The sequence below is a fragment of the Bos indicus x Bos taurus genome, chromosome 1 (assembly GCF_003369695.1).
Source record: "Bos indicus x Bos taurus breed Angus x Brahman F1 hybrid chromosome 1, Bos_hybrid_MaternalHap_v2.0, whole genome shotgun sequence".
Taxonomy (NCBI): Eukaryota; Metazoa; Chordata; class Mammalia; order Artiodactyla; family Bovidae; genus Bos; species Bos indicus x Bos taurus.
Genome location: NC_040076.1, coordinates 132,713,431 through 132,740,813, shown reverse-complemented (window position 1 = coordinate 132,740,813; position 27,383 = coordinate 132,713,431). Strand labels below are relative to the sequence as shown.

The 27,383-nt window shown below is 38.7% G+C and overlaps 1 protein-coding gene across 2 annotated transcripts in view; it reads left to right on the top strand.

Moving 5' to 3' along the window:
• Positions 1-27,383, top strand: part of PPP2R3A (protein phosphatase 2 regulatory subunit B''alpha) — a 234,044-nt gene that overhangs the window by 37,565 nt on the left and 169,096 nt on the right. The window contains exons 2-3 of one of the 2 annotated variants that reach the window (XM_027545443.1): positions 11,512-11,665; positions 24,445-26,904. In XM_027545443.1, the coding sequence (XP_027401244.1) occupies positions 24,913-26,904 (1,992 nt within the window). In that variant the 5' untranslated portion in view covers positions 11,512-11,665; positions 24,445-24,912. Of the gene's footprint in view, positions 1-11,478; positions 11,666-24,444; positions 26,905-27,383 lie in introns of both variants that reach the window. The other variant, XM_027545444.1, reaches the window with a different exon arrangement.

The window sequence follows — 27,383 nt, the reverse complement described above, 5'->3', positions numbered from 1 at the left end:
AGTCCTGAACAATCTCACTTGTTCTGTTACAGCAAATAATTCTGTTTATTCTCATCTCTCCTACTCTCAGATTTCTGACTCTGTGGTCAACCTCTATACCTACTTCTAGCCTTATTGTTTGGACACCCATTATGTCTCCCCGCTAGAACCTGGTTCTCACCTCTGCTTTCCTGTCTGATCTCAGCATCCTCTTTCCCAGCTCCCTACTCTCCCAAATACAACCTGTTAAAATTTTTTCTGCTGAAATTGTGGCCACAGAGGCCCACTAGAGGTGCTGGCTGAGACTTGTGCCCCAAATTGTTTAGTTGGGTACTACTATGCAGCCCAGAAGACCACAACCTTTTGCCCGAAATTGACTTAAAGATATACAAGTGCTTCCTGCACTCTTCCAGTGGGCAGGCTCAGAGATTTGCTGAATCTGTGCAAAAGTGAACCAGTGATCTTATTTATAGTATGATTTCAACTGAGATGCATTAAGGTTGATTAAATAGAGGGCATCAATTGGCTCAAAAAATAAGATATCAAAACTGTATCCAGGGCACAAACAGAAATGGGGAAGCACTGAGTTCTTTTGAGAGACACTTGAAAACTGAAAATTGTCAGCTCAAAATAATCTGCATTTCCTTCTTGCCTGTAGAAATTTCAACTGGGCTGTTCCAGATATTTCCATTTGCTCTGTTTCTCTCCCTCAGTTGAATTTTGGGGTGCTCTGCAGCATCTAACAGTTAATATATTAAGAAAATAACACTGAATTCCTGTTTTATGCTGTGCACTGGCTTCATATTGAGGATATGAGGATGAGTAAATTGCAGTGGCTTTCTGGCTTATTTCTACTTCTGCTTCCCTGATCCATCACACTGCCACCTGAATCCCATCATCTGTGTTCTTGAAAAACTTAGCAGTGCTATAAATGCTTAATGGAGAAGGCAATGGCAACTCACTCCAGTACTCTTGCCTGGAAAATCCCATGGATGGAGGAGCCTGGTAGGCTGCAGTTCATGGGGTCGCTAAGAGTCAGACACAACTGAGCGACTTCACTTTCACTTTTCACTTTCATGCATTGGAGAAGGAAATGGCAACCCACTCCAATGTTCTTGCCTGGAGAATCCCAGGGACGGGGGAGCCTGGTAGGCTGCCATCTGTGGGGTCGCACAGAGTCAAACACGACTGAAGCGACTTAGCAGCAGCAAATGCTTAATAAATGCCTTGTGAATAAATGGAAATTATTTCCAAGCTTCTTTTATTCAGAAAATCTTTGCACTAAACTTTTGTATTTCTTTTCCTCCAAATCAAATCTCGTATTTCACACTTATTAATACATTAATTTTTTTTCTTGCCCTGATGCTTGACGCTCTTGCATGTTTACAGTCTTCTGCATTTTTCATTTCCTTCCTTGATTTACTCTTATAGGTCTCTTGTTCTAAAGAAAAAAATTAAACTACACGCTTGACTTTATGGCATGTCTTATGTATAGCTCTGCTTCTGGATATGATGCCATGTATGTATATGCCTTTAATTATTTCTCAGCTTTATTATTGAACAAGCCCATTGTCTTAATTATGGTTATAAAATTTGGTAATATACTTGTGGTCTAAAGTTCAGATAGGTAGCATTAACATTATTCATTGGTCCTTAAGGGTCTACATTTTACTTTATTAATGTATCTTATGTATTTTGTTTGGCTACTTTATGTGGCACAATTTCATTATTCACTAATAAACTTATTAAGTTATCACGGTTTCTGAAACACAAAATTGAGATTAAAAAAGAACCTTTTATGTTCTTTGTATCCAGGTTACTACAAAGAACTTCAGGGTTCTGTAGATTTATGTCCATCCTTCCTTTTTCACTCCTTCCGATCTTCCTTCCTTCTTGCCATCCTTCCATCTTTCTGTCCTTCTAGCCTTTTTTTCCCTTTCTTGTTCCTGCTGAGATTTGAGGTATTTCCTTCCCTATATGTTGAGAAATCTGAAATTATGGCAAGGACTCAAGTACTGTCTATCCCACCTCCTTTGCCTTTAATATGGCCATGGTGTAAGACAGAGGGGCTTTGATGTTAGAGAAAATTATGCTCAGTCAGTTTTTCCTCTAAGTATGTAATATGAGCAAGTTTTTTTTTTTTTTTTTTAAACTTAGCCTCAGTCTACTCATCTGTGAAATAGAGATAACACTGTGTTCAGTGCTGGCATAAAAATACATTAGAAAATGCATTTAAGTGTTCAACACAATACCTAGCATATGAATACTTTTGAAGTGATAATACTAATCTTCCCTTTGCAAGTCCAGTTCAAGAAGGATCAGTCAACACAGCAGCATGCCTCTGCTTCTCCCTCCCAGGTATTCACACATACCTCTCCCCTGTGTCTAAGGAATACAGGCCCACGATAAGAGTACTCAAAGAAGTATTCCTAGTTCTCTTTCTTGCTGTCTCATTATCTGCTGATGATGGTAGCATAATCCCTGCAGAGGATGGTCTTTTGCCTGATGAATGACCATCTTGATTTTGCCAGTGGAGTCCTAGAGAGGATGTTCTTACTCTGAAAGTGAAAGTCACTTCAGTCATGTTCGATTCTGTGGTCCTATGGAATGTAGCTCTCCAGGCTCCTCTGTCCTTGTAATTCTCCAGGCAAGAATACTGGAGTGGATTGCCATTCCCTTCTCCAGGAGATCTTCCCAACCCAGGGATCAAACCCAGGTCTTCTGCATTGCAGGCAGATTCTTTACCAACTGAGCCACCAGGGAAGCCCACTTACTCTCAGCTCACTAGCACATTTTGGGTAAATGCTACTCCTTCATATGTGTGGCTCTTAAAATATACTTCTGGATATTCTAAAGGCTTAGGGTAAGATCATGGGAGAAAGTGGCTGAGACGGATTAGAGAACAAGATCAGTATATTTAACATTGTAGAGAAAAGGTCAAGAACCAAAGAGGCCAGGATATCAGATGGATTATCTATTTGACTGTCAAAATCAATAAGAAATAAACTAGAAATACTGTTGGATGACAGTGAGCTAAAAGCTAAAATCAAGGAATGAAAGGGAGTGACTTTGGGGAGCCTTAAATCCTGCAATAAGGAAGGCAGGTGGGTGATAGAATTGAATGGTATGTGACTCAGAGCAGGGGATTTAGGGGGAGGGCAGGCAGAGAAGCAATGCAGAACAAGAAGGGCTTCTACCAGGCCTCATGTTTGAAGGGTGTGGAAAAGAGTCATCATCTAAGAGGGCTACAAGGAAAGCAGCATCCTCAGGGGAAAGTACAGATTCAATTTAAATAAGAAAGTAGAGGGAGTTGAAGAAAGTGTCAGAGAAGAGATCCAAGATCTGGGGAATTTGCTGATGTCTATACATGTGTTCGGAGAAGGCAATGGCATCCCACTCCAGTACTCTTGCCTGGAAAATCCTATGGATGGAGGAGCCTGGTAGGCTGCAGTCCGTGGGGTTGCTGAGAGTCAGACACGACTGAGCGACTTCACTTTCACTTTTCACTTTCACGCATTGGAGAAGGAAATGGCAACCCACTCCAGTGTTCTTGCCTGGAGAATCCCAGGGACGGGGGAGCCTGGTGGGCTTCCATCCGTGGGGTCGCATAGAGTTGGACATGACTGAAGCGACTTAGCAGCAGCAGCAGCAGCATACATGTGTTCTGTAGGGCCCAGTGATGGGTTACAATTTCTGGAGGTAGGATAGAAGCTTGGAGTCCATCGTCATCAGCATCTCTCCCTTGCATACATTCAAAAGCTTTCACCACCATACCTACCCACTCTTTGCCATAGTATCCATATACTCTGCTTTCTTTCCTATTAACCTAATTGCTTTGTAATTCTTTCTCTTACATCAGTTTTACCCTCTCTGAGTCATTGCTTTATACATGAAAATATGCTTGTATTGCATATTTAAAATATGCAATGTAAAAAATAATTCTCCTTGACTCCACCTTCCTATGACCTTATTTCAGTTAAACTTCACAGCAAAACTTCTTGTAAAATTTGTCTATATTCTATCAATAATTTCTGTCTTCGCATTCTTTTTTTTGTTTTTTTAACTCAGATTAGATCAGATCAGTCGCTCAGTCGTGTCCGACTCTTTGCAACCCCATGAATCGCAGCATGCCAGGCCTCCCTGTCCATCACCAACTCCCGGAGTTCACTCAGACTCACATCCATCAAGTCAGTGATGCCATCCAGCCATCTCATCCTCTGTCATCCCCTACTCCTCCTGCCGCCAATCCCTCCCAGCATCAGAGTCTTTTCCAATGAGTCAACTCTTCACATGAGGTGGCCAAAGTACTGGAGTTTCAGCTTTAGCATCATTCCTTCCAAAGAAATCCCAGGGCTGATCTCCTTCAGAATGGACTGGTTGCCAGTCATATTTCTGCTTCCCAAATTTCATCAACACATTTTTCTATACTTACCTGGTTTAACGTTCAGGAACAGAGTTAACCACTCTCTCCTCCTTGAAATACCTTATTCACTTTAAAATATTTGTCAAGAACTGTGCAATATCTTAGATTTTACCCTGTTTGTAAGCCAGCAGTTTAGCTTGCCAGTTTCATGAATGGTGTGAGGTGAATGTGATAACCACTACACTACAGAAACTCCATTAGTTTCATGAATGGTGGTAGAAGGCACAAGACTTATGGATCAGAGACAGGTAAATTGTCTGTAATAAACACAGCAATAGCAGTAGCCACAGTAGGAGTCTTTTTGTACTGGTTCCCTTAGCCCAGTCACTCTGAGGCAGTGTGAAAGGGGCCAAACTACAGCTACTGGCATGGTAGGTTGTGTTATTAGAAAGGCAGCCTGATCTTAGAGAAGGCAAATCTTTTATGATGGGCAATTAGCATGCCTTCTCTTTGCTCCAGAGGGAGGCAGTATCAAGTGTTCCAAGGTCGTTTGCTATACAGACAGTCTTGAAAAAGATCATGTGGAACTGTCATATTATATAAAATATCTTATCACTGATTATCAAGACAGGCAGTGCCTTGCTTGCAATGTGTATAGAATCATGAGAGACCCATGGAGAACTGTCTCACAATTCCTCCCTTCCTGACCACTTCTTTTCTGTCTTCTCTGCTGATTCCACTTCATTCCCTCAGACTCTCAGTACTGTAGGTACTACTCTACTGTAGCCATTAGCTCATGTAGCTACTTAATTTAAATTTTCAACTATTCAGTTGCATTAGCCATATTTCAGGTGTTTGAGAGCCACATGAATGGCACAGATATATAAAATATTTCATCATCTCAGACAGTTCTATTGAACAGCACCTAGTCTTAGCCTTGGTTGCTTCTTTCTTATTCTGTTCCTATATAGAAACATAGATTTCTGTAGAATCTTAAAGAATAAGATTTATTATAGGATATATATGTATTTCTTTTCTTTCTATATTCCCTCCCTTGGTGATCTCATCTAGTCTCAAGGCTTTAACTATGAGTCTCGGATTTATACCAGCCTAAATCTCTCCCCAGAAGTCTAGGTTTAATTCTCTAACAGCATTCTGCACATCTTTATCTGAATGTCTAGTAGGCATCTCAAAAGTAACAGCCAAAATTGAGTTACTGACCACCTTGCCACCACTGATTCATCTCCCACCAATGAATTGGTTCTTCCTGCAGTCTTCCCAGTCTGAATTATCTCAGTTTTCTTCTTCCAATTGTTCAGGAAAAGAAACAACTGTTTTAAAAAAAAATCAACCCTTAGATTCACCCTTGACCTCTCTCTTTTCCACAAAGCTCTCACATGTGTCTCATTGGCTCTTGTTTCAAAATATATCCAGAATCTGACTTTTCAACTTTCCTCTACTGTCACTTGGTTCAAGCCAACATCATCTTTTGCCTGGAATATTCTAGGCAAATTTGGCCCCCTTTTTTGGGCTCCCTACTTCTACTCTCGTCCCTGTAGTCTGTTCCCATAAGAGCAACTAAAATGATCTTGTTTTAAAAGTAAGTCAGATCATGTAATTTCTCTGCTTAAAATTCCTTAGTAGCTTCCTATCTCATTCAGTAAAAGTCAAAGTCTAGTCACACTGGCATTCTCACCTTGCTAAAATATGAAGATGTGTTCCCACCTCAGAGCCTTTATAGTTGATATTTTTTCTGTCATGCCCCTTCCCTCCAACCAAGCTCCACACATGTGCTTTTTCCCTCATGATACTGACTTATTGAAGAGGCCTGGCCAGTTGTCTTAGAGAATGAGCCATATCATGAACTTCTCTGTTTACCTATGGTGGTTTAAAACTTATTTCTCTATTGCCTATATTTCCTATAAATGAATGTTAAATCTGAAAATTTGATTAAAGCTAAATATTCTTGGCAAGAAAAGTCCATGCGTGATATTCAGGTTTCATAATGCATCCAGTTGGGAGCTACGTATTATCTGATATCCCACCGTTAGTGATTCTAAGTTTAACTAAGGTGTTACGGTGGTGACTTTCAGATCCCTTCATTATAAATTTATATTTGTACCTTTGTGATTAACAATCTGAATGGTGAATGTTATTTTTTTAATCACATGATTTTTAAGAATAATTTTGAGCTATTTGTATTTTTTCAAATAAAATATTTTTTAGAGATCCATCCAATATATATTGGGTTGGCCAAAGAGTTCATTCAGTTTTTTTCTGTAAGATGGCTTTAGTAGGGCTCAGTGTATTTAACTTCATTCAACACAATTTTGTTAGGTTGTATTGTTACAGCTGTCGTATCAGCGCTCATTTTTCAGAAAACTCACCAAAATAAGTGAATTTTTGTGTAGCCATTTTAATATTGAAAATGGAAGAAAAGAAGCAGTTATTTTCAGCATATTATGCTTTATTATTTCAAGAAAAGTAAAAACACAACTGAAATGTAAGGAAAGATTTTTGCAGTGTATAGAGAAGGTGCTGTGACTGATTGAACATGTCAAGTGAAAAGTGAAAGTGAAAGTCACTCAGTTGTTCGTGTCTGACTCTTTGCGACCCCATGGACTATGTAGTCCATGGAATTCTCCAGGCCAGAATACTGGAGTGGGTAGCCTTTCCCTTCTCCAGGGGATCTTCCCAACCCAGGGATTGAACCCAGGTCTCCTGCATTGCAGGTGGATTCTTTACTAGCTGAGCCACAAGGAAAGCCAAAGAATACTGGAGTTGGTAGCCTATCCCTTCTCCAGCAGATCTTCCCAACCCAGGAATTGAAGTGGGGTCTCCTCATTGCAGGTGGATTCTTTACCAACTGAGCTATGAGGGAAGCCTGAACATGTCAAAAGTGGTTTGCAAAGTTGCATGCTAGAGATTCTTTGCTGGACGATGCTTTATAGTAGAACAGTTGAAGTTGATAGTGATCAAACTGAGACATTAATTAAGAACAATCAACACTACACTAAGGGACCCAACTTAGTCATTTACACCAGCTTGGTTATGTTAAATTGCTCTGATGTTTGGATTCCGCGTAAGTTAAGCGAAAAAGAACTTCTTAACCATATTTACACATGTGATTCTCTACTGAAACATAACCAAAACATTCAGTTTTTTAAGACAAATTGTGATAGGTGATGAAAAGTAAATACCGTACAATAATGTGGAACAGAAGAGATCATGGGGCAAGTGAAATGAACCACCACCAACCACACCAAAGGCCAGTCTTTATCCAATGAAGGTGATGTTGTGTATATGATGGGATTGGAAGGGAGTCCTCTATTATGAGCTCCTTCCAGAAAACCAAACGATTGATTACAGCAGGTACTGCTCCCAGTTAGACCAACTGAAAGCAGCAGTTGATGCTAAGTGTCCAAAATTTGTGAATAGAAGCTCATAATCTTTCATCGGGATAAGCAAGACTGCATGTTTCTTTGATAACCAGGCAAAAACTGTTACAGCTTGACTGGGAAATTCTGATTCACCCACCATATTCATCAGATATTCCAACTTCAGATTTCCATTTATTTCAGTCTTTAAAAAGTTCTCTTAATGGAAAAATTTCAATTCCCTAAAAGACTGTAGAAAGCACCTGGAACAGTTCTTTGCTCAAAAAGAGAAAAAGTTTTGCGAAGATAGAATTATGAAGTTGCCTGAAAAATGGCAGAAGATACTGGAACAAAACATTGAATACATTGTTCAGTGAAGTGCTTGGTGAAAATGAAAAATATGTCTTTTATGTTTATTTTAAAATGGAAGGAACTTTTTGGCCAACCCAGTAAAGCAGATAACAGCAGAGCTATTCTAATTGCAGTGGGAAATGGCTAGTATTGGCAGCTTCCAAGGGAACTCTGACGAGCTGTTTGTAATTCACAGAGCCCAGCCAAGCGCTGGAGGAAGCGAGGCCTGAAGAAGGTCCATCAAGTCTGAAGGTGGCCTCTCGCCTTATGAGAGAGGTTCGGCGTGCTTTGTGCTAGAGCAGTGTGTCACTTCCTGGGAAAGCCGTGGTTATGGATGGTCACCAGAATGGCACTTGGTTTTTCCCTGGCAGTCCACCCACTGCTTTTGGTTGTCTGGGTGCTGTCTTTGACATTCTATCTGTTCTGCAGATGTTAAGATTTGAAATTACTTCATTTTTAGTGTGTGTTGGGCTGCAGTCTTTTCCTTTTTTTCCGGCTTCAGTTGGAAACTCTTCATCCACAAAGAATTCCAGAATCAGACATTATTCATCTTGTGTCTGGAACACTAAAATCTCATGAGCTTCCATGTCTTACCTCTTTCCACCTTTAAAATATTGAAAATACTGTCACAGCTGAAGTCAGTTTTATTATTTGCTTGCTGCTTGCTTCCTTTATGCACCTTTATCATAGAGCTTTAATGTGCCTTAGTAAAGAGCTGAACAAGTAAATTTGGTATGTCCACAGATTGTATCTAGGATGTATGCCATGATTTTAATTTTCATGAAAAGGTGTTTTCCTGTCTTAAGTGGAAACGGCAGATGATAAACTATAATTGTCTCACTTTTGTTTTAAAAATTGATAAATATTTGTAAAATTCCACATGTCTATTTATGTGTATGTTTATGTGTGTGTTGAAAGTCAAAAAGGGGAAAAATCTTCATATTGATACTGTCTCTGGGTGTGATCTTTATTTTCCTCTTTGTATTTTCTCTTTCTCTTTTTTTTCCCAGCAGTCATGTCTTATATCTCAGTCATTACTTTTACAAAGATTAAAACTGTTGTTTAAGAAATAAGCAGTTATAACTTCAATCTGTCAAATCCAAGCTATGTTCAAAGCAGTTTCAGACTCCTCCTCAGCTACTGCCATCCATGCCATCTTTGGGGATTTTTCCCTGGTCTGTTATCGTCCCATTCAAGCAAGTTTCCCCCTGACTCAGGCTTCTATTTATTTTACTCAGGTTCCTGGTCATCACCTAGAATTGTCCACTTGCCTCTGGAGAGCTTCTCTGATCATTTGTACCGCAATAAACTTGTCAGAAAAAGAAAGATGGATGTAAAAATTATGTTCTAAAAGGAACTGTCACGAGAATGTGATTTCCATCAAGGCCCAGAAGTGCCCCCCAGTATACCCCTGTATACCCCAGTTGAATGGATTGATTTATTCTTCTTTGCCTCATTTATTTTGTAAGTTCCTACAGTCAGGAGCTTTGCTTGTTTTCTGTGATACCCTAAACATTTCAGGTACTTAGTATACATTAACAAATAGTCCTTTTTTCTTTTTAAAGATCCATAATTACCTAATAAAACTGAATGTAGGATCTGTTGTCAGCTTTGGCCAGAATTTGTACTTGCACAGGGATACGGAAAAGAACAGGATTTAAAGATAACTTGTGGACTTCCCTGTGACTCAGTGGTAAAGAATCTGCCTGCCAGTGCAGGAGGCCAGGTTCAATCCCTAATCGGGAAAGATCCCACATGCTGTGGAGCAACTAAGCCTGTGCACCACAACTTTTGAGCCTGTGCTCTAGAGCCCGGGAGCCACAACTGCTGAGCCCATGGGAGGCTCCACAGCAAGAGAAGCCACAACAGTGAGTAGCCCCTGCTCCCCATACCTAGAAAAAGTCCACGCAGCAACAGAGACCCAGCACCAAAAAGAAAGAAATTTTAAAAAAGAAATAAAGATAACTTACATTCAGATTGTGCTCATAGATTTGTGATCACAGGTAGTCACATAAGCCTTTGAGCTGCCTTCATTTACAGCCTCACTGATTCTCTTCTGAAATCTCTGTGCAGAGCCCTTCTACCTCCTCTGCCTGGCATTGGTCTTGCTTCCCCAGCTCTGTGCTCCGCAGTGCTACACCGTGATACGCCCACAGTGTAAACCTGACTGAGTCCCCCCACCCCCACTGAAGCCGCTCGGGAGTCTCTGATGCTGTTGCCTCTTCCCCACCCCTTTAGTGGTAGCACCTAGAAGCCTCTCTTCACACTTGACATTGAAATAACACCAAACTCCCAGGAGCTCCTCATATCTCCCAGGCCACTTCCTGCCTGGCCCTCTTTATCCACAAGGCATCTTCCATTTCTTTCAGCAGCCACTGCTTCTGCTCCATTCCAAACTGGGCTTGGCAGTCCTGCTCTCCGGGGTGCCTTCCTTGATATAAAAAATATTCTTTTCTCTGCCTACTTACACTGTAAGCTCGCTTGAGGCAAAATTATAGGATTTGTAGTTTACTTGTCTTGAAGAGTACCTGGCTTGTAGTAGCATCAAATGTTTATTAAACTGGGTTGTATATATGTTCTTCTAAATCATCCAAATGATTTTCATCTACAGAATGTGATTTTATCTTTATATGATCTGCTCCAAAATAAGAAAAGCCTTAGAAAAGGGAAATATATGAATCAGAGTAACTTAAAGTACTAGCAGCAATGGAGATAGCTATTGTTGATGTTTTGGAATGTATTATAGAGAATTTTTTAATTATACAATGGTCAAAGTTTAACCACCAGACTTCCCAGGTAGCTCAAAGGTAAAGAGTCCACCTGCCAATGCAAGAGATGCAGGAAACTCCAGTTGGATCCCTGGGTCAGGAAGATTCCCTGGAGAAGGAAATGGCAACCCACTCCAGTATTCTTGTCTGGCAAATCACGTGAGCAGAGGAGCCTGGTAGGTTACAGTCCATGGGATTGCAAAGAGTCAGACAGGACTGAGTGAGTGAGCGTGCTCACATGCACAAAGTTTAACTTCATGATTTGCCACTTAGAGCCAATACTCAGAAATCGGTAGTTTTGCAAATGACATGCATTAAAAATTAATAGCCAGTTCAGGGACTTCCCTGGTGGTCCAGTGGCTGAGACTCCGTACTCCTAATGCAGGGGGCCCAGGTTTGATCCCTGGTCAGGGAACTAGGTCCCACATGCTACAACTCAGAGTTCACATGCCACAACTAAACCTCTTGTGTGCCTCAGCTAAACACCGGCACAGCCTAATAAATAAATATTTTTAAAAAATTAATACCCAGTTCATTGTGCTTCCCCTATCAAAAAAATACAGAATAGTTTTTAGGTAAAATATTGCTTTTTTGTAATTCAAGGCAAGAAAGAATGTTTTGCTTTTCTTGTGTTCCCTAGACCCCAGAACCATCACTTGTCCTGTTTTTCCAGAAGAGAAGGCGAATCCCAGTGAGAGCATTGACTTGACCATCTTACTGAGCTTGTCAGTGCAGAAGTAGAAGCTGGACGAGGAACTCCTGCCTGCCCACCTGGTGCTTTTTCCCTCAGCCACATTTCCTCCTCCTCCACTGGAGTAAAGAAAAAAGTAAGTCTTTAAGCACTTCCTAGATCCTGTATGCTCAAATTAGGCCTGCTGCTGAGATGCTCTTAAAAGTAAAGACATCAGCGTTAAACCTAGAACATTGTTCTTTCATGTTCATATATATAATTTCTTTGAGCATCAGAAAAATATTGCCTTCTATGAGATTTCTTATTTTCTCAACAATTTTTGAAGTGAACCCAACAGATAAAATATTCCAGGTCTCCTTTTTTTAGCCTACAAGTAGCTCTGTAGTATATGTTTTTGTATCCCTCTAAATTGTTCTCTTGGGATCAGTTTCCATACTGAGTCATCCACTACAGAGTGCCGGTGTTTTCCAGGCAGACTATCTTATTATTTCTAAATGACTCATTCCTTCTGAATCATCACACCTTATGTACTGTGTTTTTAAAAAAAAAAAAAAGTTTTAAGCACTTTTCTACAATTTTTCCTTATCTAGTCTCCAGAATGTCCTATTTAAATAACACGGATATTCAAACAGTCGTCCCTTGCGTCTATGATTTATGCAGATCATTTTCTTCTTGAACCCTTTCATCAGCTGAGATAAGTGGTGGAAGTTCTTTACCTCATACTCTCTGCTCCAGGTGTTTCCTGAAATAAAACACACAAATAGCAACATAAAAAATTGTGTAACATCATTCTCTATTTTCCATCATTATATGTATGCTGTTTAAGGTTTTATTAACTCCTCAAATTTCTACATGAAATTAGGGAGAAACATGTACAAAACAAAAGTATAGTTTTAATGTTTATTGGTACACAAACTCTTCGGAATTGAGAATGTTGGAAGAATGTAGCACTTTGCTCCCTTGACTTCCATGTCACATTTGGCTGGTTCTCTTCCTGCCTTTTGAAAATGCAGTCTCTGTCTCCTTCCTTGCATCCTTCTCTTCACCCTATACATATCAGCCTTCCTCAGAGTTTTGTCTTTGTCTTATTTCTCATTCTGTGCAGATCAGTCTTGTCCACTCTTGTGACTTTAAAACCTTTATCTGACACTTACTCCCAAGTTTTTATTTTCAACTCCTGTCTCTTTACTGCCATGTATATTCATCTGAATGGGAAGTATCTCTTCGGGATGCCCTATGAAAACAGCCCATGCCTGAAGCTGAATTTCAGTTTTCTCACCCCCCTTCCATCACATTAGCTAAATAAAGGGTAAAAATTATGTGACCATCTCAACAGGTTCAGAATAAGATATTTAACAGAACTAAATCACCTCATGAGATTTTTTAAAAATCTCAACAAACTAGAAATAGAACTTTCTCAATCTGATAAAGGATATCTACTAAAAAATCTGCAGCTCTCATCATGGTGAAAGACTGAGTACTTTTCCCTAAGATCAGATACAAGGCAAGGATTTCTGAACTCATATTTCTAGTCAGTATTGTTCTGAAGATTCTAACCAGTGCAATGGTCAGTAAGGCAGTAAGTATTGGAAAGGGAAAAAGTAAAACTCTCTAGTATCAGACAATACGGTAGTCTATATGAAAAATCCCAAGGAATTTACCCTCCCCCAAATTCTTTAATAAATGAATTTAGCCCAGTGGCAAGTGATAAGATCAATATACATAAATCAACTGTATTTTTCTATACCAACAACAAACACGGTGGAAAATGAAATTAGTATAACTACCATTTGTATTAGCATCATAAAACATGAAATATTTGGAAGTAAATTTAATGAAAGGCCTATAGACATTGCTTAGAGAAATGAAAGAGCATGTAAATACATGGAGAGATACATTTATGTTCATGGATTATAATGATTGGAGACTTGATATTGTTAAGGTCTCCATTGTCACCAATGATTTAGATTAAATGAAATTCCAGTCAATACCCCTGCATATTTCTTTGTGAAAATAGGCACAGTGATTCCAGTATCACTATGGAAGTGCAGAGGACCTAGAATAGCCGAAACAATTCTGAAAAAGAAGAAATGGTGCATTTACATTATTATCTTAAGGCTTACTATAAAGCTACAATAATTAAAACAGAATGGTATTGGTATATACAAAGACAAAAGAATAGAGAATCCAGAAATAAGTCTATATGGTGATTTGCTTTTCAACAGAAGCTCCAACACAGTTCAGTAGGGACAGGATAGTCTTTTGAACAAGTGATGCAGGATAATGTTGAAATTCAGCCTCATTCCATACATGAAAATTATTTCAAAATAGATCAGAGACACTTGAAACCCCTAAAAACCTTAAGGCATCTATGACCTTAAGATAGACAGAAATCTTAAGACAGGATACAAATTTATTAACTACACAAGAGACTTTGATTAATTGGATTAATAAAATGATTAGAATTAAAATTGGAATTAAAATCTCCTATTCTTCAAAAGCTACTGCTCAGAAACTGGATAGGAAAGCCACAGACCAAGAGACAATATCTACATCTAAAATATGTAAATGAGCTTTTAGAACTCAGTAGTCAAAAGCAACCCAAAAGATTTGAATAGAAACTTAACCAAAAAAAGAATTGTATATGAATTGCTAATAATAAGCATATGACACTTTGTTGTAGAGCAGAAACTAGCACATTATAAAGCAACTATACCCCAATTTTTAGAAAAGCTTATAAAAATTGCTCAACATCATTAGTCATCAGGGAAATGCAAATTAAAACCACAGTGGGATACCACTTCACACCTGCTAAAATGGCTAAAATTAAGGAAACTGACAAGTATCCAAAAGGTTGTAGGGCAATAGAGCTCTAGAGTGTTGCTGATGGGACCATAAAATGGCAGAACCACTTTGAAAAACTATTTTACAGGTTTTTATATAACGTACACTTCTCATGACTCGTTAATTCCATTGTTAGTTACCCAAAAGAAATGAATGCTTATTGACAAAAAAGACTTTTACTTGAAAGTTCTTAGCAGTTTTAATTCATAATAGTCCAAACTAGAAACAACCCAGATGTCCATTAACTGAATAGATAAGATGAATTTGGGTGTATTTAATTATATAGTAGGATATCTGCTAAGCAGTAAAAAGGTATATTCTATTGATGCATGCAATAACATGGATGAATCTCAAAGCCATTATGCAAAATGAAGGAATCCAGACTGAAAATGTGTGTACATCTCGTATATACACATCTTCAGTCATGTGAAGGTCTAGAACTGGCAGAACGCATCTATGGTGATAGGACTCAGATGAGCAGTTGTCAAATATTGCAAGGGCACAATTGATTGGGAGGGGCACAGAAATAGTTTTAGGGCAATGTAAATTTTCCCTCTCTTCTAGAACAGTGGTTCTTGCTAAATTTCCTTGAACTATTCATCTAAAATGAACATTTTTACTCTGCGAATTATACATCGGTAAAGCTGATTTAAAATAAAAGTGAGACTCTAAGAGCTGAGTGGCTTCCCAGGTAGAGCTAGTGGTAAAGAACCCACCTGTCAATGCAGGAGGTGTAAGAGGTGCGAGTTTGATGCTTGGGTTGTGAAAATCCCCTGGAGGAGGGCGTGGCAACCCACTCCAGTACTGCCTGGAGAATCCCATGGACAGAGGAGCCTGGCAGGCTACGGTCCATAGGGTCGCAAAGAGTCAGACATGACTGAAGCGACTTAGCAGGCACTCAGAGAGCTGAGAGGAAGATCTGTTTTGGAGTAGCATTTGTCAATTAGTGAAGACGGGGAGTGTTTGAAAGTTTGAAAGGAATAGAATTCTTTTGTCAATTAGTGGGCTTCTCTGTAAGGTGATCATGTGATCAGATGGGCTTTCTAATCTCCAGAAGAAGAATTCTTTAATAGTGGGGGCTGGGAGCTGGAGATAATAAACCTGGTTTTGGTGACTGACCTGGACTTGAGCTGGGATAAGGAGGCTGGTGGGCTTATTCAGAAAGTAGACCTTTACTCAATTTTTAGTCCTTTACCACCCTTTTTATGTGTGATGGCCTGAGGTTGGTGTTTTTCTGGTTCAGGTTTTTTCACCAACAAATAGGATTCCTGTCTTAGTAGAAAAGGAGGGATGATTTTCTGAGTTTGTGGAGTAAGGGTCGGGAGAACTCTATTCCTTTCAAACTTATAAGCACTCCCCTTGTGGTCTGTCCTCTACCCTAGCCCATTTTCTGTGATTTTTGGTACCTCCTAACCTGGGCCTTCTGGGGTTGTGCAGGGGGAGTTGGTGTGTTTGTCATTAGTATCCCTTCCTCCACTACTCTGCTAAGTCACTTACTATCCCGCTGCAGTTTTCTGTCTTCATATACAGTGATTTGGGGTTACTGACGTCTCTTAGGTTCTTTGAAGATCGAGTTTACATTCCTATTTTTGTTCTTAATGTTTGAAGGAGACCTTAAAACTGTAAAATCCGTACTGTACATTTTCAGCCTTACCAATACCAAAGTCCTGCTACTTCTCCAAACACACAAAGCTCTCTCTTAATTATATAGTAGAATATCTGCTGTATCTCTGTACCTTTGTTGAATTCCTTTTTGCTTATATGCATGTGTGTGCTCAGTTGTGTCTGACTCCTTAAGACCCCATGGACTATAGCCTGCCAGGCTCAATGGGATTTTCCAGGCAAGAATATTGGAGTAGGTTGCCATTTCCTTCTCTAGGGGATCTTCCCCACCAGTTAAATCCCATCTTCACCTGCTAAGGCTCTCATCCTTCAAAATCCAGTTCTCCCTCCTAACTTTTCTTGTTGGCTGCCTCTGTTTCACAAGAAATCCACTTCATTGGGATGTTTGTGCTGAAGGAATACCAGGAGCCACTGGAGAGTACTTGTTAACATAGTCATACACCAATTAACATGGAAGTAATAGGGATTGTTGAGTGAACGCTGAACCACTTAGAGTGCATATGAACCACTTAGACAGAAATTGGGAAAACAGACTCTGGCCCATTGTGGAGATGAAGGAACAGAAAAGATGAAAGGCTTGGGGGAAGTGGGCAGGCAATGCGCAAAAAGACCTGAAGAGGAATAAATGTAAATATTCAAAATATCATCTCTTAATTTCCCTCCCTCTCTGCTTTCTACCCCTGATATAACATGTTTAGACTGATATTACATCAAATTGAACATTGTAAAACACTCGTTTCATGTGCCATTTAGAAAGGAAAATCTCAAACTAGAATACAATGCTTTCTTATCATTTAGGACTCTTTTTGCTTAGTTCTTTTGGACTTCTATTGACAGGTATTTTTAATTATACATACCTCTTGTGCATACATAGTCTTTGGAACTATGCCATAGTCTTTGGGGTTTGTTGGTTTTTGAAATCTCACTTACTGAGGTTACCAGTGACCTTCACACTGGCAAGTCCAGTGGGTAATTTTTGTTTTTCCTTGATCTCTCGGCAGCACCAAATCACTAATGATGTCCATTTTGAAAGTTTCTCCTTCAACATCCTTGAGAATTGTTTCTTGGGATCCCTCCTAAGAATTCTGTTCTTCTCTTTAACCCAGAAATGTCTATGGTCCTCAGCCCAGAGCCCTTCTCACTTATGTGCACACACTCTGAGTGACCTCTCAGAGCTGCCTCTCCCACCCAGATCTTGCTGCTGACCTGAAGGTTTTTACATTCACATTTCATCCACTCATCACCACTTGGATGATCCATGTGTGTTACCTCTTCAAACAACACATTCAGAATAAAACCCTTCATGTTTTCTATGACCACCTCCCATGAAACAAAAACAAAAAACATGTTGGAAGTGATAACATTAGTCCTCCAAGTACCTAAATCAGAAACCCAAGATTCCTCCCTTTTTACTCTCTCCTCCTCCTCCTCTTCTGTGAATTCTTTCTCACTGACTATTTAATCAGTGCCTTCCTGTTTATTAACTTCTGCCACCTACTTGGTTTAGAGTCTTAGCACTTATTACATGGATTATTACATTAGCCTTCTAATTGATTTCCACACTTTCACTCAACTGCTGGAATGTCTTTCTCAAACATAAACTTTACCATGTTACTTCCCAGCTTAAAAGTCTTTGTTTCTTTTCCCATAGTTTTCAGAATAAAGTTCAGACTGCTGAGGTTAGCACACAAGACAGTCTGTGGCCCAGTTCCTGCTCCTCTCTGGTTGCCTCCCCTCTTGCCTGTCTGTACCCTCCCCATCCCACCTCACCCCCAGTGAAATCAGCTGGAACTATCATTGTTCTGAACTCACCGTGCCATGTTAGGCCTCTGAGCCTTCACATGTATGTTTCCCTCTAGAGTATTCTCCCTCTCCTTCTTATCTAATTCTCATTAGTTAGAATTTAGAACTCAAGAATAGGTACATACATCCCTTATTTGGGGAAGCCGTTCCTGACTTTGAGGTCTGATTTAGATACTCTCTTTTAAAATGGACAAAAGGGCTTGAAGAAAGGATTTGTGAATGAACACAAAATGTCTACTAGCTAAATAGATGTTTAGGTGCAGATTGAAATATGCACTTCATTTCTTCATCTTATCAAATTGGAACATGGAAAGATGGGCCTACTCCTACACTGATATTGGAAATATAAATTTGCCATTTTTCTGGAGAGCAGAGTATGTTTCTAGAACCATTAAAAATAATAGGCATATACACACACTCCTTTTGGCTTAGCATTTTACACCTTGGAATATATCCTAAGAAAATAACTTTTTTGTAAAGCATACTTACACAAAATTTCATGATGTTTATTCATAAAAATATTAACAATGGTTATTTCTGAATTGTGATATGAGTAATTACAGTGTTTTTCTAACTTTTCTGATCACATGTTTTTACTATGAGAGCAATATGGAAAAGAGAACCCCTACCTTTGTGCTCCTGATCCATGCTGTACTTGCCTCCCTGTTGCCCTGATTAAACAGTGAGTGTGCTGAGGGCCATCACCAAGAATTATTCAGCATCATCCCACCAACATCTGGCTCAGAGTAGAAAATGCTGGATAAGTGAGTTATACCAGTAACAGCTAACAGTTATTGAGTATTTCCGGTGTCTTAGGCATTGTTCTAAGCATTCAACATATTCACTTAATCCTCATGAGATGGTTACTATTTTTATCTCTGTTTTGCAGGTGAAACAGGCTGATAAAAGTTAACCAACTTCTGTAAGGCCACATAGCTGTTGGTGGCAGGCTTGGGATTCAAACCCATGCAGACTGGCTTTTACTGAGAGACATAAGATAGCATCATAGTTCTGAGTTAGATTGTATCTCTGATTAAGAATAATTGGATTAGATTCCATGTCTAGGATTCCAGAGGTACAATTGGGCATCAGTTGAGTCATGATCTAAACAAAAAGGCAGAATTTGATACCCACAGAATCTGAACCAAATACCAGGAGAATAATCTTCATTTATTTTACCTTAAAAAAAAATTATTTTACACTGTAAACTTCTTATTGAAATTGGTCCCATCCCTTGGGATTTAGTTTTATGTTCCCTCTCTGTGATATTCATGTCCCTTCAAAATTTAAACTCAAAGACCTAAATTTTTAATTAGTTCTTTAGCTCTTCCTCCCACCACTTTTTCTCAGTAAGATTACTTATGACAGGGTCATCAGATTTCATTTTTAAAACCTGTCAGTCTTCATTTTTTTTATATCTTCTCTTTTTTTTCTTCATATTTTCTTTTAAAGTCTCAGAATTTCTGAAAGCTGCCTTCCTACTAACTGGGACTATACTGCATAATATGGTGGCCTCTAACCACATATGGGTTTCAAAGAAATTATTGGAATTAATAAGAATAGACAAAATATTTAAACACTACTTCTCTAGGGACATATGGGGCTGATCAGTAGCACAGGATAAGATGTTCAACATCATTAGCTAGAAGGGAGATGTAGGTTAAAGCTCCATTGAGATAATACAGTACACTATTAGAATGGCTAAAGTAGAAAATACTGGCCGTCACAAATGTTGAAGAGGATGTGGAATTAGCCATCTCTCTCATGCATTACTGGTGGGAATGTAAAATGGTGTAGCCACTCTGGTAAATAGTTTGGCAGTTTCTTTTAAAAATATGCTTAACATTCAACCTAACAATCAGACTTGTAAATGTGGTTATTTACCATAGAGGAATGAAAATCATGTTTATACAAAAACAGCAGCTTTATTTGTAATAACCCAAACTGTAAACAACATAAATATCCTTAAACAGGTGAATGGGCAAACAAATTGTGGTATATCCATACAGTCAATAGACTCAGCAATAAAAAGGGATGAACTGTTGAAATGTTCAGTAAAGTGAATGACTCTCAAAATCATTGAGTTCAGTGAGAGAAACCAATATCAAAAGCTTAAACACTGTGTGCCTTGCATGAATGTTCTTGAAATGACAGAATCACAATGATACAGGACAGTTTACTGTATGACTACAAAAGAGTGGTGTGAGAGGTTCTGAAGAGCGAAGGGGTAGTTCTGGATCCTGATTGTGGTGGTACATACTGTAAAAGGAAGGGAGAAAGAAAAGAAAAGGAAGGAGTGAGTCATATAAAACTGGTGAAATCTAAATAAGGTCTGTTAATTGTCGGCTTCCTGCTTTTGATCCTTGTGGTGTGGTGATATAGGATGTTACCATTGGAGGAAACTGGGGGAAGGGCACACAGGAACTCCGTATATTATTTTTGTAACTTTTCTGTGAGTCTAAAATAATTTCAAATTTTAAAATGTTTAACTAAATAAAATTAAAATTCAGTGCTTCAGTTACAGTAGCTGCGTTTAAAGTGCTCAATAGCCACATGTGGCAGATGCAGCCATATCATGGCAGACATGGAATGTTTCCATCAACACAGAAAGTTTTTCTAGGCAGCACTGGCTAAAAGCCTATGTCTGACTCTGGCAGTATTCTCTCCCTTGATTACTTCAAATTCTAACACCACAACAATACTTCCTTGTATTTTCTGTCATATTACCTTATTAACTGGTTGTTTTGCTCATTTTCAAACCTAGAGAAAGATTTCTCTTTAGTTTCTCAAATTTCAGAGAAATAAGAGTCTTATGTCACTTTAGGAATTTATCTGACAACTGTTGTAATAGTTTAAATTTAATATTTAAATATACAATTTAATCTGGATATTTAAATTGTCTAACAGTTCTGTATTTTGCTTCAGGACCAGTTTTATCACCCATATTAAGATACAGTCCTGGGACTTCCCTGGAGATCCAATGATTAGGACTCCATGCTTCCACTGCAGGGGGGCACAAGTTCTATCCCTGGTCGGGGAACTAAGATCCCACATGCCATATAGCATGGCCAAAACAAACAAAAATGATATAGTCTTATTAGCTCTCATACAATTATCCTAATATACTTTCTTGATAGTGTCCTTTGATTTTCCTTCTCTTTTATCCTTACCCAAAAACTCTTCAAAATCATGGTTTTCTGAAAAGGTGCATAGTTTTTTGTGTTTGGTGCTATTTCTTCCCTGTCTCCTGGATGTACATCTTTTAAAAATGTATTTCCTTCCATTGCTACATTCTAGTCTTCTGCCCCATAACACTTATTCCTCTTAGGCACTTTTGTATTTTCACTTAAGAATTATTGGGTAGGTACTCCCTTGTGGCTCAGCTGGTAAAGAATCTGCCTGCAATGTGAGAGACCTGGGTTCGATCCCTGGGTTGGGAAGATCCTGTGGAGAAGGGAAAAGCTACCCACTCCAGTATTCTGGCCTAGAGAATCCCATGGGGTCATAAATTATAGTCCATGGGGTCACAAAGAGTCAGACACGATTGAGTGACTTTGACTCACTCCCTTTACTATGGATCTTCTTTATACTTGAGCTTCAGCCAACCTGCATGATATTCAGCTTTATAGTTTTATATGAGCCACCATCTTGGATTTGAAGGCAAGGCAGTAGAGGACAAAACAATGGCTCAAGATCCATTCACATAGCAATAAAGTTGAGACACTGCAGGAAAAGAAGAATGAGGGTGAAACACTGAAGAAAAACCACAAAGAAAGAAAGAAAGAAAGAAAGGAGTGTTGGAATTATGATTTATATGTTTGTGGAAGGAAAATCTGAATATTATAGTGATATCAGTGTTCCTTCAAAATAATTCATAAGTTTACTGTAATTATAATCAAATTCCTATCATAGTTTTCTTAAAACCTGACAATGCAGAAATTCATCTGGAAGACCATCAAAGAATGTTGGAACATAAAAAGGAATCATAATTCAAAATATGAGGGAAAAAGTCAGATAATAAAACTTAATAAGACAATAGTAATTATGATAGTATAGGATTGGCATAATAAAAGAGTAATAATCATTGAATCTAAAGAGCCAAGAAATATATCCTAAACAGTATAAGAATTCAACAAAACAAAGGGTTTTTCATGAATTAATTGTATTAACTATTAACCATATCTTATTTCACTGTCTCAAATACAGAAATAAGCAAAAGATTTGAATAGAAACTTTACCAAAAAAGAAATATAACAAATAAGCAAAATAAACGGAATTTTCTGGGATTGAAGAAATAAAAATGAAAACAGTCAAGTTCTGTTTCTCATTATTAAATGGGTAACTGTTTTTATTGTTAAAATACCAGTGCAATTCTTGGTATTGTTAAACTGACGCTGTCTTTCTCTGCTGTTGTCATCTCCTACCTGTCCTTGTCTTAGTCCGCCTTTCTTGATGCAGTAGTATTGTACACTTTTATTCAGCAAGTCATATTGGCTCTACCTTTTAAATATATTCAGCGTTTAAGATCCCCTGGAGGAGGGGAAGGCTACCCACTCCAGTATTCTGTCCTGGAGAAGTCCATGGACTGTATAGGCCATGGGATTGCCAAGAGTCAGACACGACTGAGTGACTTTCACTTTCACTTTGCCTCTCCTGGTTCAGGCCCCCCAGCCTTCTTACCTCATTTACTGATATAGCTCCTACCTTGTTTCCTTATTTCCTGTCTTGCTCCTCTGCAGTCTCCTCTGAACACAGAAGCCAAAATTACCAATTTAAAAACGTAAGTCTGATCATGTCATTCCTCTGCTCAGTAGACATCAGTTGTTTCCCAGCTCACTCACAGTAAAGCCAAATTCATCATAATAGTCTGCAGGCTCTGCATGATTTAGACTCCCACCTTTCCTTTCTGGCCTCTTCTCCCACACTGCCTACCACCTTGCTTTCTCTACTCCAGTCACTTTAGCCTCCTTGTCATTCTTTTAGTAAGTCAAGCATGCTCATACTGCAGAGCCTTTTTACTTTTGGTTATTCTGCCCGAGATGATTTAACCCCAAATACCTCCTCAACCTGCTCCCTCTCTTCTTTCAGATCTCTGTTCAGATATCAGTGAGGTCTTCCCTGACTGCCCTTGTAACACAGCACCTTCTCATCCTTTCTAAACCCTTGCTGTGCTTCATCTTTCTCTATTGCACATATCACCATCTAAGTTAGGTTTACTTACATGTTGTTTTTCTTTTTCCAGCTAGATCGTCAGTTCATTCAGGACAGGGACTTTATTCACTGCTCTATCTCTAGCACTTGGCAGGTGCCTGTCACACAGTAAGCACTCAGTATTTATTGGTTAAGTCAGAACATTGACTGAACCTTTTTATTTTGTTTTGTTTTTTAATGTTTTTTCTCTTTTTATTATTTTAAATTAATTTTTATTAGAGGATAATTGGTTTATAGTGCTGTGTTAGTTTCTGCTATACAGCAAAGTGAGTCAGTTATACATATACATATATTTATGATAGTTTGTGTCCCTCCATCTGGCAGATATAACAGTTAGAAACATGCGTATCTAACAACAGAATATTAAAATACAGAAAGCAAAATAAATTAAGGGAGAAATAGAAAGCTCAACAATAATATTTGGAGAATTCAGTACCCGCCTCCCCACTTTCAGTAATGGATAGGACTACTGGGCAGCACTGGATTGAACCTTTTTGGACAGCAACTTACAACATGATTTAAATGCCCTTTAAAAAAAAAGAGAATGATTAAATTCTATCCATTGATGACAAGAGAGGGAGATCTGCATGTGGCAGGGTCTGAGAGGATGAGATCAAGATCAGTAATAAAGGTTGTTTTTCTCTCTCAGAAAGAGTAAGAAAAGAGATGAAGGTAAGGGAATAATTTCCAAGTGTCGAGGACATTGTACAGTGAAGAGCAAGCACTGTGTGTCAGCCGTCTTTAAGAAACCTAGGTTGATGGAAGCAACATCAACCTGTCCTGTTGATGCAGGACAGTAACAGAAAATAAGGTTATGTGTGGATGGGAATAGTTGTTGAAAATGAGTCAAAAAAGCTAGGCCTGCCATGATGCATGTTAGGGATCAGTAGTGTGAATTCTTGATCTGTAAGAGGTGAGAAAGCTCTCTATGTCTAAGCTAGTCAGTGTCATGTTAGGAAGCAAGGAGGGCGGGATTAGAAATGCCAACTGAGAGGCAGCTGTAACAAGGCAGAGTTGAGGTAATACTGTTACTGTAGTTAAGTTACTAAGTCATATCTGACTGTTTTGTGACCCTATGGACTGTAGCCCACCAGGCTCCTTTGTTCTTGGGATTTTCCAGGTAAGAATTCTGGTGTGGGTTGCCATTTCCTCCTCCAGGGGATCTTCCCAACTCAGGAATCAAACCTGCATCTCCTGCATTATCAAGCGGATTCTTTATCACCAAGTCCCCAGGAAAGCTGGTAATACTACTTTAGGTAATAAGGAGTGTAGGGTGTAATGAAACAAAGGCTTGAATCAAAAATAAGCCATCAGTGATGTGGCAAAGAAAAAGATAATTAACTGCGTGTGGGATACAAAAGAAGAGGAAATAAAAGATTCTGTCAGTATTAAGAGACTGTATTTCCTTTAAATTATTTTCTTTTTTCATTATAGGTTTTCCTGTCATTCACAAAAAAATGGATCATTTAAGCCTTTGGAGGACTCAGTTATCACAGTACTTCTATACTACCAACTGAGATTTATGACAGTACATTTATGACCATAAATGTCTGCATCATAGAACTGCTGAAGAACTAAAAGAGAATATTCCTTATTCTTCTTAAAATTTATTCCTAAAAATAATCCTATAGTATTATGATATTACTAAATGAAACTAGAAAGCAAGCACAATTATTAAATTATTAGACTGATACAAGCACGCATGTGCAACAGCTACTGTATCTGACAGTTACCAAACCTCAAATTTTGATGATTTCCCTTTGCGGGAAAGGTCATTATATTTGCAAGAAACCACTGAACATTGTCAGTCAAATATATTTTTAGCTGAGTGTCATTTAGGAGAATTTACTTGAAACAAGTTCTGGAAAATTCTACATCCTACCACTCAGTGGATTTGATATTATGGCAGCAACTTACAGACTTGTGGTTAGTACTGTGAACCACTACAGCAGTGTGGTGATAGACCGGCGTTTTGAGCAAGCGATACATTATTGCACTGGAACCTGCCACACCTTCACACATGGAGTTGACTGCATTGTGATACATCATAGTGTTTGTGCAGACCTCTTACACATCCCTGTGTCTCAGTTCAAAGATACAGATCTGGACTCTCTGTTTCTACCCCATGAAAATGGGTTTTCCTCAGCTGAAGGTGACTATCCCCATCAAGCCCTCACGGGCATACCCAAGGTCAGGAAAGGATCTACATTTCAGAGTACCTGTAATTTAAAGGACATTGCAGGAGAAGCAATCAGTTTTGCCAGTGGGAAAATAAAAGAATTTTCCCTTGAAAAACTCAAAAACTCTAACCATGCCGCTTACAAAAAGGGAAGGAAAGTTAAATCTGACTCATTCAACAGGAGGTCAGTTGATTTTGACTTGCTCTGTGGCCATTATAACCATGATGGGAACTCTCCATCCTTTGGTTTACTCCGGAGTTCCTCAGTTGAGGAAAAATCTTTATCCCGTAGAAACTCACTCGATACAAATCTGACTTCAGTGTTTCTTCACAACTTCTCTGAAGAAGACCTGGTTACTCAGATTTTAGAAAAACATAAAATAGATAATTTTTCTTCTGGTACAGATATAAAGATGTGCTTAGACATCTTGCTAAAATGCTCCGAGGATTTGAAAAAATGCACAGACATCATAAAACAGTGTATAAAGAAAAAGACAGGGAGTAGCATCAATGAAGGAAATGGTAATGATGCAATTTCTAGCTCTGAAACTGTCTATATGAATGTAATGACCAGGTTAGCATCCTACCTGAAAAAGCTACCATTTGAGTTCATGCAATCTGGGAATAATGAGGCTATAGATTTAACAGAACTGGTCAGTAATATGCCTAATTTACAGCTGACTCCCTTTTCCCCAGTATTTGGCACTGAACAGCCCCCCAAGTATGAAGATGTTGTCCAGCTCTCAGCCCTTGACTCTGGACAGTTTCAAACTATAGAATTGCAAGATGACCAGCACAGTTCTAGAAAAACAGACACTATAAAACCCATTCCAAATAACTCTACAAATTCCTTATATAATTTAGAGATAAGTGATCCCAGAACTCTAAAAGATGTCCAGCTTCAATCACAGCCACTAACTGTAAATCCTTTAGAAAATGTTTCTTCTGGTAATCTCATGGAAACCCTATATATTGAAGAAGAGTCAGATGGAAAGAAAGCATTATATCATGAACAGAAGACAGAAAATGGACCCTCTCAGGAGTTGATAAAGGTAAATGAAGATAGAGCAGAATTATCAGACCATGGTACTCATCTTAAAAAATGTCCTGCCTCAATGCAAAATGAAATTGGTAAGATATTTGAGAAATCAGTTGTTAGTCTACCTGAGGAAGATCTTAAATCTAAAGTTCCTAAAGTTGAAGAGGAAAACCACAGAGATTTTATGAATTCTAACAGTCAGGAAGAGATAGATAAATTGTTAATGGACTTGGAATCTTTCTCACAAAAGATGGAGACCTCTCTAAGAGAGCCACTTGCTAAAGGTAAAAGCTCTAACTCTCTAAATAGTCAGAGTCAGTTGATTGATCAGCTCCCAGATCTTGAGCCTAAATCTAAAGTCTCCTCACCCACGGAAAAAGTGTCACCTTCCTGTCTAACAAGGATTATTGAAACCAATGGACACAAAATAGAGGAAGAGGATCGAGCCCTCTTACTGCGGATTCTAGAAAGCATTGAAGATTTTGCTCAAGAATTGGTTGAATGCAAATCAGGCAGAGGGAGCCTATCACAAGAAAAAGAGATGATGCAGATTCTACAAGAAACCTTGACAACTTCCTCCCAGGCCAATTTATCAGTCTGCAGAAGTCCTGTTGGTGATAAAGTCAAAGATACTACCTCAGTGGTTTTGATTCAGCAGACCCCAGAGGTGATCAAGGTAAGACCTAACAATCTTCAGTCCCAAGAAGTCTCCAAAGAAATGTACTAATGTTTGCAAAATTTAGAAACAAAAAAATTTTGTCAGTCGTTTTATGTTCCACTAAAGCTCCTACCCTACAGTAGGCATGGTCTCACTGAGTTCAGTGGAAAAAGCTAAAAAGCAAAGTCTTTATAGAGTTAAGCAGATTGCTTTCAATTTCCTTCCTGACACCCTTTATCTTCTTCCTAGCTCTGTGACCAAAGGAAACTTACTTGGTCTTAATATCCTCATCTGTAATGGGAGTAATAATGATCAAGATAAGTCAGGTGAAGCACAAGCAAGGTGCCTTACACAAAGAGTTATTTAATATTAGTTTCACCATCCTCAACCAGTAAGCCACTCTTCACTGCATGCCTTTGTGGACTACAAGCCTGTGTAGAACTTAAAATCTAATTGGGGAGACAAAACTAACATACCATAAAAAGTATGTGAACATA